At 48.5% G+C, this 21,924-nt stretch overlaps 1 protein-coding gene across 2 annotated transcripts in view; it reads right to left on the bottom strand.

The window, feature by feature from the left end:
• PAK1 (p21 (RAC1) activated kinase 1) overlaps window positions 1-21,924 on the bottom strand; it is a 102,580-nt gene that overhangs the window by 49,746 nt on the left and 30,910 nt on the right. For both annotated transcript variants that reach the window (XM_063951282.1, XM_063951281.1), the window contains 3 exons: window positions 17,425-17,525; window positions 13,841-13,988; window positions 12,564-12,601 (listed from right to left, as the gene is read on the bottom strand). In XM_063951282.1, coding sequence (XP_063807352.1) covers window positions 12,564-12,601; window positions 13,841-13,985 — 183 coding nt within the window. In that variant the 5' untranslated portion in view covers window positions 13,986-13,988; window positions 17,425-17,525. The remainder of the gene's footprint in view (window positions 1-12,563; window positions 12,602-13,840; window positions 13,989-17,424; window positions 17,526-21,924) is intronic.

Genomic DNA, 21,924 nt, shown 5'->3' on the forward strand with positions numbered 1-21,924 from the left:
GAAACTGATAGTGACAGTTTTGTACAACGAACCTGAGGTACCCCTGGTGTGAGGGGTAAATTGGAACGTGGAGATACGCATCCTTGATGTCCAATGATACCATAAAGTCCCCCTCTTCCAGGTTCGCTATCACTGCTCTGAGTGACTCCATTTTGAACTTGAACTTCTTTATGTACAGGTTCAAGGACTTCAGATTTAGAATAGGCCTTACCGAGCCATCCGGCTTCGGTACCACAAAAAGAGTGGAATAATACCCCTTCCCTTGTTGTAGAAGAGGTACCTTGACTATCACCTGCTGAGAGTACAGCTTGTGAATGGCTTCCAAAACCGTCTCCCTTTCGGAGGGGGATGTTGGTAAAGCAGACTTCAGGAAACGGCGAGGTGGATCCGTCACTAATTCCAACCTGTACCCTTGAGATATTATCTGCAGGATCCAGGGATCTACCTGCGAGTGAGCCCACTGCGCGCTGTAATTTTTGAGACGACCGCCCACCATCCCCGAGTCCGCTTGAGGAGCCCCAGCGTCATGCTGAGGCTTTTGTAGAAGCCGGGGAGGGCTTCTGTTCCTGGGAAGGAGCTGCGTGTTGCTGTCTCTTCCCTCGACCTTTGCCTCGTGGCAGATATGAATAGCCCTTTGCTCTCTTATTTTTAAAGGAACGAAAGGGCTGCGGTTGAAAAGTCGGTGCCTTTTTCTGTGGGGGAGTGACTTGAGGTAGAAAGGTGGATTTCCCGGCTGTAGCCGTGGCCACCAAATCTGATAGACCGACTCCAAATAACTCCTCCCCTTTATACGGCAAAACTTCCATATGCCGTTTTGAGTCCGCATCACCTGACCACTGTCGCGTCCATAAAGCTCTTCTGGCCGAAATGGACATAGCACTTACCCGTGATGCCAGTGTGCAGATATCCCTCTGTGCATCACGCATATAAAGAAATGCATCCTTTATTTGTTCTAACGACAGTAAAATATTGTCCCTGTCCAGGGTATCAATATTTTCAATCAGGGACTCTGACCAAACTACCCCAGCACTGCCCATCCAGGCAGTCGCTACAGCTGGTCGTAGTATAACACCTGCATGTGTGTATATACTTTTTTGGATATTTTCCATCCTCCTATCTGATGGATCTTTAAGTGCGGCCGTCTCAGGAGAGGGTAACGCCACTTGTTTAGATAAGCGTGTTAGCGCCTTGTCCACCCTAGGAGGTGTTTCCCAGCGCTCCCTAACCTCTGGCGGGAAAGGGTATAATGCCAATAATTTCTTTGAAATTATCAGTTTTTTATCAGGGGCAACCCACGCTTCATTACACACGTCATTTAATTCTTCTGATTCAGGAAAAACTATAGGTAGTTTTTTCATACCCCACATAATACCCTGTTTAGTGGTACCTGTAGTATCAGCTAAATGTAACGCCTCCTTCATTGCCAAAATCATATAACGTGTGGCCCTACTGGAAAATACGGTTGATTCGTCACCGTCACCACTGGAGTCATCGCCTGTGTCTGGGTCTGTGTCGACCGACTGAGGCAAAGGGCGTTTCACAGCCCCTGACGGTGTTTGAGTCGCCTGGACAGGCACTAATTGATTGTCCGGCCGCCTCATGTCGTCAAACGACTGCTTTAGCGTGTTGACACTATCCCGTAGTTCCATAAATAAAGGCATCCATGCCGGTGTCGACTCCCTAGGGGGTGACATCCTCATATTTGGCAATTGCTCCGCCTCCACACCAATATCGTCCTCATACATGTCGACACACACGTACCGACACACAGCAGACACACAGGGAATGCTCCTAACGAAGACAGGACCCACTAGCCCTTTGGGGAGACAGAGGGAGAGTTTGCCAGCACACACCAAAAGCGCTATATATATATCAGGGATAGCCTTATAATAAGTGCTCCCTTATAGCTGCTTTGTTATATCAAATTATCGCCATAAATGTGCCCCCCCCTCTCTGTTTTACCCTGTTTCTGTAGTGCAGTGCAGGGGAGAGACTTGGGAGCCGTCCTGACCAGCGGAACTGTGAGAGGAAATGGCGCCGTGTGCTGAGGAGATAGGCCCCGCCCCTTTTCTGGCGGGCTCGTCTCCCGCTATTTAGAGAAATTAGGCAGGGGTTAAATATCTCCATATAGCCTCTAGGGCTATATGTGAGGTATTTTTAGCCTTTATAGGTAATCATTTTGCCTCCCAGGGCGCCCCCCTCCCAGCGCCCTGCACCCTCAGTGACTGCCGTGTGAAGTGTGCTGAGAGGAAAATGGCGCACAGCTGCAGTGCTGTGCGCTACCTTTTGAAGACTGCAGGAGTCTTCAGCCGCCGATTCTGGACCTCTTCTGTCTTCAGCATCTGCAAGGGGGCCGGCGGCGTGGCTCCGGTGACCATCCAGGCTGTACCCGTGATCGTCCCTCTGGAGCTTGATGTCCAGTAGCCAAGAAGCCAATCCATCCTGCACGCAGGTGAGTTGACTCCTTCTCCCCTCAGTCCCTCGCTGCAGTGATCCTGTTGCCAGCAGGAATCACTGTAAAATAAAAAACCTAGCTAAACTTTTTCTAAGCAGCTCTTTAGGAGAGCCACCTAGATTGCACCCTTCTCGGCCGGGCACAAAAATCTAACTGGAGTCTGGAGGAGGGTCATAGGGGGAGGAGCCAGTGCACACCACATGATCGGAAAAAGCTTTACTTTTTGTGCCCTGTCTCCTGCGGAGCCGCTATTCCCCATGGTCCTTTCAGGAACCCCAGCATCCACTAGGACGATAGAGAAAATAATAATAATTTTGTTATGAAGACTCCATTAACGTTACTTCCTGAGTGTGAAAATCCCCTAACACACACTCAGTTAGTTACAGACAGACGTCGCTGCAGCTGCCAAGTTCCTGTGGGAAGAGAAGTGAAGCCTCCGATAATCCCTTACACATAAAAAGAGTTAACGCTCAAACGATTCCCAAATGTGCCAATACCAGTTAACCCTCAGCGCCCCGACGGGATGCTTCAAGAGGAATTAACCTCGGTAAAGACAGCAGACATAGATCGTTTTCCTGCTTAGAGATGGGACTTGATTGTAATAAATATGGACACGAATTAGGCTCAAGGGACAGTGCCGCCCCAATTTTGGAACATTCTGGTTGTCAGAAGCGGGGAAACAGCAGGATTCTAAAAGAGAATAGGGCTCTCGGAACTTCATGGCGTCGATTTGGGGGAACGTGGTTCTTCTAACCCACTGCCGAAGTGCACACAGGGTTCTGAGAAATGAATCTGCATGGCGACAGGGGAACGGCATTCCCTAGTTTGGCGCAGAGATGCGTTTCTCAGCATACACTCTGTATGGAACGCCACGGTATGCCGATCATAAAACGGAGGACGAGAACTGGTTCTTACGCTTAACACAGATGTAGCAATTACAGTCTGTACAGTTTGATCATGTTCCACCAAACTGTCCTTCAGTTTTCTGTAGAGCGAAAATGTCTATTAATTGACATGTGAAAAATAAAGTACACCCCCTTTCTAGCGGATTTTATTTATTAGGAAATAACTGACAATTTTACTCCTCACCCAGTCCTTAGATATTATAAGTCTAAAGCTCATGTAAGTAGCACAGTTGGTGTAATGGTTAGCATTACCGCCTTGTAACACTGAAGTCTTGGGTTTGATTCCCACCATGGCCCTAACTAGAGTTTGTATGTTCTCCCCGTGGGGATTCATCTAGCTTCCTCCCACAATACAAAAATACACTGGTAGGTTAATAGGCGCCTGACTAAAATGAATATAGATTGTAAGCTCCACTGGCGCAGGGACTGATGCGATGATCATTAGGAACAGGAGAACTGGCAGTGCCCAAGTTTACATGGGCAAGGAGAAGAGACACCAGAGGTCACCCCAGAAAAGCCATTGCGGCTGCTCAGACTGGTAGGCCATCTGATATCCAACATTCTACAGTAGTAAAGACTTACACCTGAAGTGCACAGAAGGCAACTACCAATGTTCTAAGGAGGTGGAATCCGGAAAATGCACCCAAAGATCAGACCATATCATACTCGGTATCCGGTTGTTAGACAGTCAATAGATAGACACCATATGTTAGACAGACATTAGGTCAACAGGGTCAAAAGGCCGACATGAAAAGGTTGACAGTACAAAAGGTCGACACGAAAATGGTTGACATAAAAGATAGACAATTTTTTTTTTTTTTTAAATGTAACATGTTTTTGGACTATTTCATACCTTCTCTATCAATGTCGGCATAGAGTTGGTTATAAACCTTGTGGCGAGCCGGAAGCGAGCCCCGTGAGGGGGTGCCTTTCTACAATTGGGGGTACCAGATGATAAAACTATCCACACACACCACAAAAATGCAAAAAACATGGCATCTAACTTTTTTATGTCAACCAGTTTCATGTCGACCTTTTGACCCCGTCGACCTAATGTCTATCTATTGACTGTCTAACTCAGGCTTTTTCAACCAGTGTGCTGCGACCAGTTGCAAGGTGTGCCGCGGAGCCAGAGCAGCTTCCTGCACCTTCAGAGTGAACTATAAGCTCGGACTATTCATAAAGCTACAACACACGAGGCGGCTGGCGCCGCCTGGCAAAAACCCGGCCGGCTTTAAACCGCTGCCATGATGTAAAGACACATGCAGTGCAATGTGTCCTTACACACGGCACGGTCCCGGCCCGGCTGCCGGGTTGCAGCCGAAACTATCCACTGGAAGGTCCGGCTGCCGGGCCGTCTTTGCAGCCAGTAAACCGTGTGTGTGTGTGTGAAGTGGAGCTTTCACACACAACGTTTTTCCCCAAGCCGTGTCTAATGCTGCCCATGCGCACAGCATCACACACGGCTCAAAGCCGTACTGTGTGACAGACTCTGCCGGTTTCTCCCGGATGGCAAAAAGCCGGACAAAGTTTGTCCGGCTTTTTGCCATCCGGGAGAAACCGGCGCGTGTGTTACAGCCCTTAGAGGATCAGTCGTGGTCCGGCCGTGACCTATGCCTTGAAAACGATGTGATATCATAGGTCACAGCCGCCGCGTCTCACCATCCAGCCAGCCCACCCGCCTGCATACACATCTTCAAGTTCCTGCCTGCATACACAGCTTTCCTTGCCAACCCACATCCACACCTGCCCTACCGCCCGCTGCTCAGTATTCGCAGCACTCCACTATGAACAACCCCCGCCACTGAGGGACAGGGAGGAGGACAGGGAATAGCGGCTCCGCAGGAGACTGGGCACAGCTAAGAAAGAATTAGGACTACCTGGTGTGCACTGGCTCCTCCCACTATGACCCTCCTCCAGACTTCAGTAAGGATACTGTGCCCGGAAGAGCTGACACAATAAGGAAAGGATTTTGAATCCCGGGTAAGACTCATACCAGCCACACCAATCACACCGTATAACTCGTGATATTATACCCAGTTAACAGTATGAACACAACAGAGCCTCTCAACAGATGGCTCAACAATAACCCTTTTAGTTAACAATAACTATATACAAGTATTGCAGACAGTCCGCACTTGGGACGGGCGCCCAGCATCCACTACGGACTACGAGAAATAGATTTACCGGTGAGTAAAATCTTATTTTCTCTAAAGTCCTAGTGGATGCTGGGGACTCCGTAAGGACCATGGGGATTATACCAAAGCTCCCAAACGGGCGGGAGAGTGCGGATGACTCTGCAGCACCGAATGAGAGAACTCAAGGTCCTCCTCAGCCAGGGTATCAAATTTGTAGAATTTTGCAAACGTGTTTGCCCCTGACCAAGTAGCAGCTCGGCAAAGTTGTAAAGCCGAGACCCCTCGGGCAGCCGCCCAAGAAGAGCCCACTTTCCTCGTGGAATGGGCTTTTACAGATTTAGGCTGCGGCAGGCCAGCCACAGAATGCGCAAGCTGAATTGTGCTACAAATCCAGCGAGCAATAGTCTGCTTTGAAGCAGGAGCACCCATCTTGTTTGGTGCATACAGGATAAATAGCGAGTCAGTCTTCCTGACTCCAGCCGTCCTGGAAACATAAATTTTCAAGGCCCTGACTACGTCCAGTAACTTGGAGTCCTCCAAGTCCCTAGTAGCCGCAGGCACCACGATAGGTTGGTTCAAGTGAAAAGCGGATACCACCTTAGGAAGAAACTGGGGACTAGTCCTCAATTCTGCCCTATCCATATGGAAAATCAAATAGGGGCTTTTGCATGACAAAGCCGCCAATTCTGCCACCCGCCTTGCCGAAGCCAAGGCCAAAAGCATGACCACTTTCCACGTGAGATTTTAAATCCACGGTTTTGAGTGGCTCAAACCAATGTGACTTTAGGAAACCCAACACCACGTTGAGGTCCCACGGTGCCACTGGAGGCACAAAAGGAGGCTGAATATGCAGCACTCCCTTGACAAATGTCTGAACTTCAGGCAGTGAAGCCGGTTCCATTTTGGAAGAAAATCGATAGAGCCGAAATCTGGACCTTAATGGAACCCAATTGTAGGCCCATAGTCACCCCTGACTGTAGGAAGTGCAGAAATCGACCTAGCTGAAATTTCTCCTTTGGGGCCTTCCTGGCCTCACAGTACGCAACATATTTCCGCCATATGCGGTGATAATGGTTAGCGTTCACTTCTTTCCTAGCTTTAAATAGCGTAGGGATAACTTCCTCTGGAATTCCCTTTTCCTTCAGGATCCGGCGTTCAACCGCCATGCCGTCAACGCAGCCGCGGTACGTCTTGAAACAGACAGGCCCCCTGCTGCAGCAGGTCCTGTCTGAGCGGCAGAGGCCATAGGTCCTCTGAGATCATTTCTTGGAGTTCTGGTTACCAAGCTCTTCTTGGCCAGCCCGGAACAATGAGTATAGTTCTTACTCCTCTCCTTCTTATTATTCTCATTACCCTGGGTAAGAGAGGCAGAGAAGGGAACACATACACCGACTGGTACACCCACGGTGTTACCAGAGCGTCCACAGCTATCGCCTGAGGGTCCTCTTCTGAGAAAGTCTGCTTCTCAGTTGTCCACTCCGGGAATGAACACTGCTGACAGTGCTAACACATGATTTTCCGCCCATCGGAGAATCCTTGTGGCTTCTGCCATCGCCATCCTGCTTCTTGTGCCGCCCTGTCGTGTACATGAGCGACCGCCGTGATGTTGTCTGACTGAATCAGCACCGGACGGTGTTGAAGCAGGGGTCTAGCCTGACTTAGGGCATTATAAATGGCCCTTAGTTCCAGAATATTTATGTGTAGGGAAGTCTCCTGACTTTTCCATAGCCTTGGAAGTTTCTTCCCTGTGTGACTGCCCCCCAGCCTCGAAGGCTGGCATCCGTGGTCACCAGGACCCAGTCCTGTATGCCGAATCTGCGGCCCCCTAGAAGATGAGCACTCTGCAGCCACCACAACAACGACACCCTGGCCCTTGGAGACAGGGTTATCCGCCGATGCATCTGAAGATGCGACCCGGACCACCTGTCCAACAGATCCCACTGGAAAATCCTTGAATGGGACCTGGCGAATGGAATTTCTTCGTAAGAAGCTACCATCCTTCCCAGGGCTTGCGTGCATTGATGCACCGACACCTGTATACGTATTAGGAGGTCTCTGTCTAGAGACGACAACTCCTTGGACTTCTCCTCCGGGAGAAACCCTTTTTATCCTGTTCTGTGTCCAGAACCATACTCGGGAACAGTAGACGCGTCGTAGGAACCAGCTGCGACTTTGGAATATTCAGAATTCAGCCGTGCTGTTGTAGCACTTCCCGAGATAGTGCTACTCCGCCGAACAACTGCTCCCTGGACCTCGCCTTTATAAGGAGATCGTCCAAGTACGGGATAATTATTTCGGCCATTACCTTGGTAAATACCTCGGTGCCGGGGACAGACCAACGGCAACGTCTGGAATTGGTAATGACAATCCAGTACCACAATATTGAGGTACTCCTGGTGAAAAGGGTAAATAGGGACATGCAGGTAAGCATCCTTGATGTCCAATGATACCATCCAGGCTTGCAATAATTGCCCTGAGCGATTCCATTTCGAACTTGAACCTTCGTATATAAGTGTTCAAGGCTTTCAATTTTAGAATGCGTCTCACCGAACCGTCTGGTTTCGGTACCACAACATTTTGGAATATTAACCCCGGCCTTGTTGAAGGAGGGGTACCTAGATTTCACCTGCTGGAAGTGCCGCCAGTACTACCTTTCTCCGAGGGCAGCAGGCAAGGCTGAGGTGAGGTAACGGCGAGGGGGAGTCGCCTCGAACTCCAGCCTGTATCCCTGTGATACTATTTGCAGAACCTAGGGATCCACCTGTGGGCAAACCCACTGGTCCCTGAAGTTCCCGAGACGTGCCCCTACCGCACCTGTCTCCACCTGTGGAGCCCCAACGTCAAGCGGTGGACTCAGAGGAAGCGGGGGAAGATTTTTGATCCTGGGAACTGGCTGCTGGTGCAGCTTTTTCCTTCTTCCCTTGTCTCTGTGCAGAAAGGAAGCGCCTTTGACCCGCTTGCTTTTCTGAAGCCGAAAGGACTGTACCTGAAAATACGGTGCTTTCTTAGGCTGTGAGGAAACCTGAGGTAAAAATTTTTTTTTTTTCTTCTTCCCAGCTGTTGCTGTGGATACGAGGTCCCAGAGACCATCCCCAACAATTCCTCACCTTTATAAGGCAGAATCTCCATGTGCCTTTTATAGGCAGCACCACCTGTCCACTGCCGGGTTTCTAATACCCTCCTGGCAGAATGGACATTGCATTAATTCTGGATGCCAGCCGGCAAATATCCCTCTGTGCATCCTTTATATATAAGACAACGTCTTTAATATGCTCTATGTTAGCAAACTATTTTCCCTGTCTTAAGAGTATTAATATTATCTGACAGGGTATCAGACCACGCTGCAGCAGCACTATTTATGCTGAGGCGATTGCAGGTCTCAGTATATAACCTGAGTGTGTATATACAGACTTCAGGATAGTCTCCTGCTTTTTATCAGCAGGCTCCTTCAAGGTGGCCGTATCCTAAGACGGCAGTGCCACCTTTTTTGACAAACGTGTGAGCGCCTTATCCACCCTAAGGGATATCTCCCAACGTGACCTATCCCCTGGCGGGAAAGGGTACGCCATCAGTAACTTTTTAGAAATTACCAGTTTCTTATTGGGGGAACCCACGCTACTTTACACACTTCATTCATTCATTCATCTGATGGGGGAACAAAACACAGGCTGCTTTTTCTCCCCAAAAATAAAACCCCTTTTATGTGGTACTTGGGTTCATGTCAGAAATGCGTAACACATTTTTTATTGCAGAGATCATGTAACGGATGTTCCTAGTGGATTGTGTATATGTCTCAATCTCGTCGACACTGGAGTCAGACTCCGTGTCGACATCTGTGTCTGCCATCTGAGGTAACGGGCGCTTTTTTGAGCCCCTAATGGCCTTTGAGACGCCTGGGCAGGCGCGGGCTGAGAAGCCGGCTGTCCCACAGCTGTTTTACGTCATCCAGCCTTGTAAGGAGTTGACATTGTCGTTTAATACCTTCCACCTATCCATCCACTCTGGTGTCGGCCCCACAGGGGACGACATCCCATTTATCGGCCTCTGCTCCACCTCCACGTAACCTTCCTCATCCCACATGTCGACACAGCCGTACCGACACACAGTACACACACAGGGAATGCTCTGACTGAGGACAGGACCCCACAAAGTCCTTTGGGGAGACAGAGAGTATGCCAGCACACACCAGAGCGCTATATAATGCAAGGATTAACACTATAACTGAGTGATTTTTCCCCCAATAGCTGCTTGTATAAACAATATTGCACCTAAATTTAGTGCCCCCCCTCTCTCTTTTTAACCCTTTGAGCCTGAAAACTACAGGGGAGAGCCTGGGGAGCTGTCTTCCAGTTGCACTGTGAAGAGAAAATGGCGCCAGTGTGCTGAGGGAGATAGCTCCGCCCCTTTTTCGCGGACTTTTCTCCCGCTTTTTTATGGATTCTGGCAGGGGTATTTATCACATATATAGCCTCTGGGGCTATATATTGTGATATATTTGCCAGCCAAGGTGTATTTATTGCTTCTCAGGGCGCCCCCCCCCAGCGCCCTGCACCCTCAGTGACCGGAGTGTGAAGTGTGTATGAGGAGCAATGGCGCACAGCTGCAGTGCTGTGCGCTACCTTGGTGAAGACTGATGTCTTCTGCCACCGATTTTCCGGATTTCTTCTTGCTTCTGGCTCTGTAAGGGGGCCGGCGGCGCGGCTCCGGGACCGAACACCAATGGCCGGTTCCATGCGGTCGATCCCTCTGGAGCTAATGGTGTCCAGTAGCCTAAGAAGCCCAAGCTACCACCAGTTAGGTAGGTTCGCTTCTTCTCCCCTTAGTCCCTCGCTGCAGTGAGTCTGTTGCCAGCAGATCTCACTGTAAAATAAAAAACCTAACATATACTTTCTTTCTAGGAGCTCAGGAGAGCCCCTAGTGTGCATCCAGCTCGGCCGGGCACAGGATTCTAACTGAAGTCTGGAGGAGGGTCATAGTGGGAGGAGCCAGTGCACACCAGGTAGTCCTAATTCTTTCTTAGCTGTGCCCAGTCTCCTGCGGAGCCGCTATTCCCCATGGTCCTTACGGAGTCCCCAGCATCCACTAGGACGTTAGAGAAATATTTGTTATTTTAATTCTCCTCTAGGGAACAATAGGATTTCAATAGGATTTATGTGGGGTGAATAAGTATTTATGGATTTATAGGGGGAACAATGTGAATAATTCATGTGGGGAGCAAAAGGATTTATATGAGGGTCAATGTGTGTGTTTAGTTGTTTTCTGTGGGGAACTGATGGTGTGCCTTGGCAATTTTAAAATATTGTGCGGTGCGTCGTGAGTAAAAAAAAAAAAAGGTTGAAAATCAGCGATCTAACTAGACACTATCTTTTATACCAGACCCATCATACTCTCATAGAATCCCAGAGAACCCCAATGATACATTTAGGAAATTATGGACCTCTGGACCTACGGTTCTGGAGTCTACTATCCAAGAGAACCAGCGTGGCCTTCATAGAAGAGCAGCTGCTGACGATAAAACCACAAACTTCTACATCAAAGTCTTCTGTGGACGGTGTGGCGCTGTTTGGTTTTAATACACAAAAAGCCGAACACAGCATATTACCACAGGAACCTCATACCAGCCGTCTGGCACGGCAGTGAAAGCTTAGTTCGGCTCTCGCTTCCCCCCCCCCCCCATATGGAGGCAGCACAAGCCACAGCCAATTGGAATCTGTCCAGTTGTGTACATTATCACGGGTGGGCTTGTGTAGGCTTAATTTTTACAAAGTGAAACCAGTTACGTTATCTGTTGCACACAGTTCCATTTATCAAAAGTAAGGATTTTGCAAGGACAAGCTGGTACGTCGCTATATGTCAACACACGGATCTGAAATGTGTTTTTCTTTATTATTATTTTTTTATCAACTATCTCAAAAAATGAAGAAAAAAAAAACCCTACTTAAAAAGGTTAGACGCAGCTGGGTCAGAGTGCTGTAGGGGGCATATTTAATCTAATGCAATGGTTCTCAAACTTGTCCATAAGGACCCTAAACAGGTCAGGTTTTCCAGGTCACCTAGCAGGTGTACAGGTGTGCTACTCATTACAGCCAGACATATTTAAAAAAAAAAAGGCACAGGTGGAGATTATGTTACTTGTGATTCTGGGACAGATGTATTAAGCCTGGAGAAGGGATAAAGAAGTGATAAAACAGTGATAACGCACCAGCCAATCAGCTCCTGTCATTTTCAAATCCTTAATGACTGGCTGGTGCGTTATCACCTTGCACTTATCACTGCTTTATCACTTCTTTATCCCTTCCCCAGGTTAATACATCTGCCCCTCTGTGAGGAGAATATGAGCTGTTTGTGGTCCTGAGGACCGTGTTGGAATCTATGTTCCTATACAAATATTCCATATACTGTACCTAAAATAGGATCTAGGGCAGAGTTGCCTACACTCCTATCAGTAGAAGGGGCTTCTACAGTTTAAGCACCGGTAGCCCCTTTTGTTTTTGTTTTCTGGGGTCGTATGGGCGACCTGGCTCCTGCAGTTTGGACAGGCCCGCTTAATTAAAATCTGACCTGTGCTCCCTGCCCTGGTGGATATAGTGGGGTCTCTGTGCAGTACAGTGTCCACGATTTACCGGCGGGTCCGACCTGCTGTACAGCCACGCGATCCTGGAGAGCGTCAGCGGTGGTGTGCCTGAGGACCGGTGCGCCTCTGCTGCAAGTACCCGGGAACCCGGCCACGGGAGTATGCAGCGCTGCTGGGGAGGTGATGGAGCCGCAGCACCGCATGTCATAATGACATAAAAAGTGCTGCGGCCCTTGAAGTCTTCTAAAAAAAGCTCTTTTCAGTGCTGCCTAGCGCAGCCCCCCTGTTAAGTGACCTGCAATGCAGGCACCAACTTACAAACTGAGCTCCTGTGCACGGAGGCAGGGTTATATAGAGGAGGCACCGCAATGCATCCTGGGAACAGTCAAAAGCTTTAGCCTGTTGGTGCCTCGGATCAAGATCTAACTCAACACCCCGATGTATTCCCTGTGTAATCCCAGTGTACCCCGCTGCAGAAAATGAAAACTTACCAAGTTCGCGGATGATCCGTAGACGTCGAGAGTGTTATCTGCAGAAATAGGAGCATTGTTACTGAAGGATGCAGACACACATCACGGCAACATTATAAAATAAGAACATATATAAATGATTACATATAATGTATGACAGTCGGTGTCTAATAGAGGTAACAATGGGTACAGTCCCCTGCGACATTTCCCATGTATACACATAAGAACACTGCATACTTCACAGTTGGTTTGTGCAATATTATTTTATATGTGACTATCTGTAATAAAACAATTTCCCTGCAAAGATGACAAGCACTGATACAGACTATCGTTCTAGATAATAGAATTCACATCATCCGAAAAGTTGAGTAGCAAAAATTGCTCAAATAAAATGTAAAAAAAAATAAAAGTAAATAAATTTCCCCCATTGCATTATTCTGGAATTTACATGTCCCTGTCGCTTAGCTCCAGAGGGAAGCGCAGGAGTCAGTCTTCTGCATCTGTGGCTGAGGACTGTGTGACTGAACGCCAGCCAGTCCTTACTACACATCGCTGCTGAGGAATCCCAGCAGCAGAGTCAGCAACAGAGCACCTCGCCAAGCCAAACAATGCAGACACGTCTGAGGTCGGGCAGAGAGCAGCACGGGGACAGATCCGGAGCGAGGGAAAGGAGGGCGCTCATGACTCATATCGGAAACAATTACAATCTATTGCTTGGCTTGTAGAAATCCCAGTGCACAGCGGGCGGCTTATCAGCCATGTCTGGCCGAGTGATGAAAGTGCTGACAAGCCTGCAGCGGAGCTGTGCCCAGGGGTAGCCTGACCGTGTGTTAGGTAATGGGATGACTGGCATTTACACGCATTATAATACACACAGCAGTGGCTGACAGGAATTACTGGGGAACTGAACTCCTCCCTACAGAAGCAGCCTGTCAAATTTACCAGGAAATAGTGACATCACTGAGGCAGTTTGTGCCTCATGCCTCAGAGGCATCATCATTTGCTAGTGAACAGACAGGCTGATGGCTAAAAATGGCTGCCACCGAGTTGCTTTTAGACAAAAAAGGCACACGTCGAACACTTAGAAGAGCAGTTGGCCATTTTAGGTTACCTCAGAGTGAATGCAGTCGATCAATTAGCTATTGCTGACATCACTCAGACGTGAGGCACCCTGAGCCCCATGCCTCGATGCTGTGCCTCGGCGAGGTCACTAGTTAATAGAAAGGCTGCACATTCATCAATATTGGTGCATCCGCTCCAGGCTAAGCGGACAGCAGAGCCCTGCCAGCTGAGGTTACCTGTGAAGCTCATATACTTCTGACTGTTGGAGGTTTTCTTGGAGTTATAAAACTCGAGCACATCCAGGACAGCCTGTGGGTTCTTCTTCTGCTCCGATTTGGTGATGTTGGAGGTCTGCAGCAGCCGCGCCCATTGCTCCGGCATTCCCTGCACAGATATAGGATAGGAAGGGTTAGCGAAGGAGTCACTAATGGTCAGTGTCCACTCCCACTGCCAGTATAAAAGGCCAACACTGGATTCATTGCTATTTAGCAGAGCCAAGTGTCTTCAGAACCATCCACCCTCCCATACGTCAGCTATTCCATTGGTTCTTACTGGCTAACCCTGAACTGGACTGGGAAAGGCACGGTACAGTCCGTGGGCCGGATATATTGGCGCCCGTGTGGGATGGCAGCCAAACTCGGACGCTTTTTTAAAGAGGAAATCACTTACAAGGCATGGATTTGCCTTGTAAGTGACTGTCCCTTTAAAAAAAGTCTCAGTTTGGCTTACATCCTGCATGGTCGCCAAACGCGGGCGGCATTATATCCGGCCCCATAAGTTCTATTTAACGTATTAGGTGAAGATACACTTGGATAAGTATTCTAAAATTAAAATAAAATATTTTTTTTTTAATTAATAACCCCCCTCCCTCTGATAACAGGTGTTCTTTATGACAGTCTGATTGTCCCGGATATACAGTAAATCAATTATTTGCTGTACCCGACTAACAAGCGCCTATACCCTCACTGGGTTGTTGGTGCAATGGTAACTTCAGGCATGGAATAAAAGGAGGCAGCAACCAAATTATTCAATGTACAAGAACCTTAAATCCACCCACAATGACGAGAGGTCTGTTTTATTCCAGACTGCCAAGTCATTAATTACCTCATTGGTCAAAAAGCAGAAATAGCAAAAGCATGCATGTCAGTTATTTCTAGAGATGAGCGGATTCGGTTTTACTCGGATTTACTCGGTTCTCAAAACGGCATTTTATTGGCTCATGGATGTCACGTGTTTTGAATAACCAATAAGATGCCGTTTTGAGAACAGAGTAAATCCGAGTAAAACCGAATCCGCTCATCTCTAGTTATTCCATGTAAATTATCCTGTGTGGTGGAATCCACACACAGCGCATATCGGTTTAACAGAACTGCAGACTTATCACGGAGAAACTGATTTAATCAGATGCAGGAGAGAAAACCTTTACAGCAAGTTTACTGTCAGAGCAGAACTGTTTCAGATATATCCAACTCCTTAATAAACAGGATGTAAAGGTGGCCTCCTGCCATAACCGAATCAGCCAGTAATCGGACAAGAGCGCAGAACCCACGCCATCTCCTGGCAGGGACACTTCCACTTGTAACCGGCAGCCGGTTCAGTGCGGCCATCTCTGAGCAGGACTCTGCTGCAGTGTTACGGTTATCTCCACAAAGATTAAGTGATTAGTTAACATGACGTCACTGCGTCCTCAGCCAACATGCCTAAAGTAAACTTTGTCAGCTGATTTTTCCCTACTAGGAGAGAAAGATAAAGCATTAGAATTGACTGGACTGACTGCATGTAATTTGGGGCTTGTACGTCCCTTTTTAAGAAGCTTGAAAACATTTCTGTGATCTATAAAAATCGGTCACCTTCTGTATGTCTGGATAACAACTTGTATGAGATAAAGGTGACAAAACCGAAATGTGCTGCAATATGGAGAAACCACAAACGGAGTCTATGGCTTCACTGGACATCATACAAGTTGCTATATCAGAAATGAATGAAGTGGAGCTGAAGCTGTGATGGGGGAAGAATTTCTGCCTATGCATGCCGGTCACCCTGTAAGCCTGTATAAGTCTGATAAACAGGAAGCGCATCACCTGAGCTGGCCAATCACAGAACAGGGAAGTTGTGGCAAGAGAGGAATACAGGAAGTCAAATAAAGGTGTCATAGGGCAGCACGGGTCACTTTCCCTGGAATGGGTGGGCGATGGGTTTCAAACTTGGTGAAGGAGGAACAGGGAAGGTTATGGTTGGAATCACAGTAGAAGCGGAGACTAAGGATTGCTATTCCTGTCCAGCAAGAGCAATTATATTTGGCACTGCCCGACAGTCTCCATATGAGCAGTCACCTAAGCTGCACAGATAATCAGCAGTCATCGTCTCGTTGCGGCCGGTGTTCGCCCTTCCTGCAGGGCAGACGGAGACTCTAACGTGCATCCAGGAGAGAATTAATGTCTGCATTCTGGAGCGGACAGCAAATGGGCCATGCTGCTAAATGGTAAGTTCACGACCTTGTGAAACAGACGCGGCGTTAAATGGGGCGGACAGCGGAGCAGCAAAGGTGTCAGAGCCATTAGGAGGTTGGAAGGAGCCTCAACATATGTCTGCTTTGTTCCCAGGACAAAGGAGAGTATTCTGCCAGGCGGAGAACGGGCGGCCGTTCTCACACCGGACACAGGAGTCGTCCAACCACGGCTTATGTCTCTAGACCATCCTCTGCAAGCATCTATTTATTATTCCATTGTCTGTGCTACAGCAATGCCCTAAAGAGGCAGAGACTGTCCTTAAATTACAATCAATCACGAAAATAAGGAATTTTTTTTTTTTTTTTAAATGGTTCTATAAAACCAAAATGGAACAGCCTCATCTCCCCGCCTTACATGTAAGGGTTGAGGAGAGAGGTTTTCCCTGAACTGGAACGTTCTGCTTGTTTAACCCATTCACATCCACAGGCATTACAGGGTTACACAATGGTCACCCTCCTGCCAGGACTAGGTGCTGGACACACATGGCAGACCCCGTGGCCAGAATTGGATGGGCACCTCGCAACTTCCAATGTGGCAGGCGCTGTAAGCGCGGTTGGAGGAGGACCACACTGTGATGTCAGCAATCCGCAGTCATCTTCCCATCGCCGGTTCTAACTTCCCCAATACTTACCCGACTGGATTACCAAACATTGCAGCCGATACTGGTTACAATATAATAATAGGGCATATGTATTAAGACTGGAGAAGTGATAAAGCAGTGATAAGTGGAAGGTGATAACGCACCAGCCAATCAGCTGACGGTCACTTTTCAAACTCCTAATGATTGGCTGGTGCGTTATCACCTTCCACTTATCACTGCTTTATCCTGTACATCTGCCCCAGTGTGTGTCCAGCACTGCAAGCTAGCGTCCCCCTTGATAACGTGCAATAACAAACAGAGGCCACGGACTCCCGATCTACTGTAACAACAGTTAAACTTGAGGACCACGTTTGGGAACTTCTGGCCTTTACTTTTTAATAGTGAAAAGTCCAAGTAATAATGAGAAGTTTTTGGTTTTTACGATCACGCTTCTTATAGGAAAACTGACATTTGGGGGTTTGGCAGCGCTTCAGCTCAACAAAATGATACCCGTCACATCGGCAGTGCAATAAATGGACAACAAAGAATATGAATTCCGCCCAAACTACAAGGCTACCATGTAACAAGCGTTTCATACGATGAAGTCTCCCCAGGTACAGAGAAGGCCACGCAGAAACCAGTGCACTAGGTACAGCGCAGCAGAGCAGGTACAGGGTGCTGCGTCAAAGCTGACCTAAAATAATCCTCCCTCCAGCACCTCTGGACTTACCGTGAACTCACCGGTCACCGCATCGAAGCCAACGTGAATGGTGTGCTCAAAGTCTGAGGGCAGGGAGATCTCCGGCCTCTCCTTCTCTTTCTTTTTGTTGTCTGGAACAGAAAGCAAATATTCAGTTAGGCACGGTATAACCCCAAAGTGGACGCACAGGCGTAGTCTGCAATCTGAGAACTGCACATATTAAATTTGGGCCCACACACAGCAGACCACATTGGAAAGACTGAACAATGCACCCCAGGTAACTAACTTTTGGACCAGAAGTTACTAACAAGGTGTTAAGTGGAATTCCAATGGAATTTTCAGATAAGCTTACACTCTATTGTTTTACACGTTAGTTCGTGGTGCAATAATAAAACCCACTGTTCTTCCTGTGAGTGATTGTGGACCCTCATAGACCCGCACTCACACAACACTCGCTCGCTACCTGCCGCTGGATAAGATCCCATGAGACCCGGAGGTGTACTATAGGAACAGTGAGAAATTACTTATTTTCTGAGTGCGAGTGAACATTACCCACATCCTGCTCCAGCAAAACGATGCACAGGAACAAAATCTAGATCGGGCAAATTATTCCAAACGCTGGGAACTTTGGAAATAAGTATATTATGCAATATCACAGTCTTCCTTTTAAATGGAAACATACCCTCCAAATCAGTTTCCTAAACTCCGCCATTACAGTACAGGTTTTATGGATATCCATGCTTCAGCACAGATGACTTAATTAGTACCTCGGCATATTTGATTTACCCATCTGGGGGTATCAGATTCTATCATCTTCTAGGATGCAACAGAGAAATGAGAGACAGAATCTGACTGCTTGCTATGGGCAACATCACCACTTTTCATTTTTAGAAGCTTTAGTAAATTTATCCCCTGGACTCAAGCTTGGTTAACCTTGAAACCTGGATGTAATGCCAGATGTTGGTAAACTCTGCTCTAATAATAGGATTTTGGTTACCTACCGTAAATCCTTTTCTCGTAGTCCGTAGAGGATGCTGGGGTCCATATTAGTACCATGAGGTATAGACGGGTCCACCAGGAGCCATTGGAACTTTAAGAGTTTAATAGTGTGGGCTGGCTCCTACCTCTATGCACTTCCTACAAGACTCAGTCTAGAAACTGTGCCCGAGGAGACTACATACTTCGAGAGAAAGAATTACACAGATAGTGGCGAGATTCATACCAGCTCACACAACAGGCAAATCTGGCTAACATGCCGGAACAACTCAGCAACAGCTGAAACAGTAAATAACGCAGAACTTACCTAGTAACCAGGCAGTACTGAACTATAAAACCAATGCAGGAAAACGCAGCGCTGGGCGGGCGCCTAGCATCCTCTACAGACTACGAGAAAAGGATTTACCGGTAGATAACCAAAATCCTATTTTCTCTTACGTCCTAGAGGATGCTGGGGTCCATATTAGTACCATGGGGGTGTACCAAAGCTCCCAGTACGGGAGGGAGAGCGCAGAGGCTCCTGCAAAATTGCTTGACCAAACTCGAGGTCATCAGAGGCCAAAGTGTCAAACATGTAAAACTTGGCAAACGTGTTCGACGCCGACCAAGTAGCTGCTCGGCAGAGTTGTACAGACGAGACACCCCGGACAACCGCCCAGGAAGAGCGCACTTTACGAGTAGAGTGGGCCTTTACAGATCTTGGACATGGCAAACCTGCCGTGGAATAAGCATGCTGGATAGTGAACCTGATCCAGCGTGAAATCGACTGCTTAGAAGCAGGACACCCAATTTTTTGGGATCAGAGGACAAACAGAGAGTCACTTTTCCTATGACGAGCCGTCATCTTCACATAAATCTTCAAAGCCCTCACAACATCCAAGGCCTTTGAAGCAATTGAGGAGTCAGTAGCCACTGGCACCACAATAGGTTGGTTGATATGGAAAGCCGATACAACCTTAGGCAGGAACTGTGGACGAGTCCTAAGTTCCGCCCTGTCTTCATGGAAGAGCAGATAGGGACTTTTACAAGACAAAGCCCCCAATTCCGACACGCGTCGTGCAGAAGCCAAGGCCAACAAAGTGACCGCCTTCCACGTGAGAAATTTGAGTTCAGCCTCCTGTGGAGGCTCAAATCAATCCGACTGCAGGAACTACAACACCACATCAAGATCCCAGGGAGCCGTTGGCGCCACAAAGGGAGGCTGGATGTGCAGAACCCCTTTCAAAAAGGTCTGAACCTCAGGGAGGACAGACAATTGTTTTTGGAAGAAGATGGACAAAGCAGAGATCTGGACTTTGATGGAGCCCAATCTCAGTCCCATATCTACCCCTGCTTGCAGGAAAAGGAGAAAACGTCCAAGTTGAAACTCCACCGCAGGAAACTTCTTGGACTCACAGCAAGAAACATATTTTTTCCAAATGTGATGGTAATGTTTAGTCATTACCCCCTTCCCAGGCTGTATCAGGGTAGGAATTACCTCACTCGGAATACCCTTCAGAACTAAGATTTGGCGTTCAACCGCCATGCCGTCAAACGTAGCCGTGGTAAGTCTTGATAAACGGATCCTCCCGAAGAGGTAAAGGCCTTGGATCTTCCAGCAGAAGATCCAGTAGATCCGCGTACCAAAGCCCTCATTGGCCAGTCCGGAGCAATGAGGATTGCCAGAACCTTTGTTCTTCTTACCAGTTGAAGAACTTTTGGTATCAGAGGAAGTGGAGGGAACACGTACACCGACGTGAACACACACTGTGTTACCAGTGCATCCACTGCCACTGCCTGAGGGTCTCTCGACCTGGAACAGTACCTCCGCAGCTTCTTGTTGAGGCGGGAGGCCATCATGTCTATGTGAGGAACCCCCCACCAACCGGTTACTTCCTCGAACACCTCCGGATGGAGGCCCCACTCTCCTGGATGGAGATCGTGTCTGCTGAGGAAGTCTGCTTCCCAGTTGTCTACTCCCGGAATGAAGATCGCTGACATCGCCACCGCGTGCCTTTCTGCCCAGAGGAGGATTCTGGACACCTCTGACATGGCAGCCCTGCTCTTCGTTCCGCCTTGTCGGTTTATGTAGGCCACTGTGGTCACATTGTCCGACTGCACCTGAACTGCCCGATCCTGTAGAAGGTGTACTGCTTTTAGAAGGCCGTTGCACACGGCTCTTAGCTCCAGAATGTTTATCGGGAGAAGGGATTCTTGATCCAACCACCGTCCTTGGAAGGTTTCCCCCTGAGCGACTGCTCCCCAACCTCTTAGACTTGCATCTGTGGTTAGAAGGATTCAGTCCTGAACGCCGAACCTTCGGCCTTCCAGAAGGTGTGGTAATAGTAGCTGCCAGAGGAGCAAAATCCTGGCTTTCGGTGACAGACGTATTCTCTGGTGCATGTGTAGGTGAGATCCCGACCACTGGTCCAAGAGATCCAGCTGAAAGGATCGCGCATGAAACCTTCCGTATTGTAGAGCCTCGTAGGAGGCGACCATCTTCCTCAGAAGGCGGATGCACTGGTGAACAGAGACCCGGGTAGGCTTTAAGACATCCCGGACCATTGATTGAATCACCAATGCTTTCTTGAGACTTTGGAAGGTTCAGGATCCAACCGTGCTCCTTGAGCAGATGTGTCGTGAGAGCAATGGATCGCAACAACTTCTCCCTGGACGACGCCTTGATCAGGAGATCGTCCAGATACGGAATTCTGTTCACCCCTTGCTTGCGCCGGAGAACCATCATGTCCGCCATCACCTTGGTGAAGACCCTCGGTGCTGTGGAGAGGCCAAACGGCAGCGCCTGAAACTGATAGTGATCGTCCAAAGGTGCAAACCTGAGATATGCCTGATGCGGAGACCAGATGGGAATATGGAGGTACGCATCCTTGATGTGCAGGGACACCAGGAACTCCATCTCCGTCAGACCTGAGATGACAGCTCTCAGAGACTCCATCTTGAATTTGAACTCCCTGAGGTAGGGGTTCAAAGATTTTAAGTTCAGAATTGGCAGTACCGAACCATCCGGCTTTGGTACCACGAAAAGGTTCGAATAGTAACCTTTGTTCCACTGATGAGGTGGAACTGGAACAATGACCCTGGACACCACCAATTTTTGGATAGCTTCCAGAAGAATTGTTCTGTCTGCCAGCAGAGCTGGCGAGCCCGACGTGAAGAAACAGTGAGGTGGGAGATCTTGAAACTCCAGCCTGTACCCTCTGGACACTATATCCAGTACCCAGGTGTCCAGGCCAGATGACACCCAGACGTGGCTGAAATGCCAGAGTCTTGCCCCCACCTGACCTTCCTCCAGGCCTAGCTGACCACCGTAATGCGGAGGACTTTAGGGCATCAGAAGCAGGCTTCTGGTTCTGGGAGCCAGCGGGAGCAGGCTTCTTTCCTTTAGCACGACCACCTCTGAAGAAGGTGTTCGAAGGCTTGTTCTTTCTAGGCCTCACTGGACTGTGACGTGGCTGGTGTAAAAGGCTTCTTCATAGCCAGCGCAGCTGAGGGGAGAAAAGGAGACTTACCCGCTGTAGCCATGGCCATCCACGC

Source organism: Pseudophryne corroboree, chromosome 2, assembly GCF_028390025.1.
Source record: "Pseudophryne corroboree isolate aPseCor3 chromosome 2, aPseCor3.hap2, whole genome shotgun sequence".
In the NCBI taxonomy this organism is placed as follows: Eukaryota; Metazoa; Chordata; class Amphibia; order Anura; family Myobatrachidae; genus Pseudophryne; species Pseudophryne corroboree.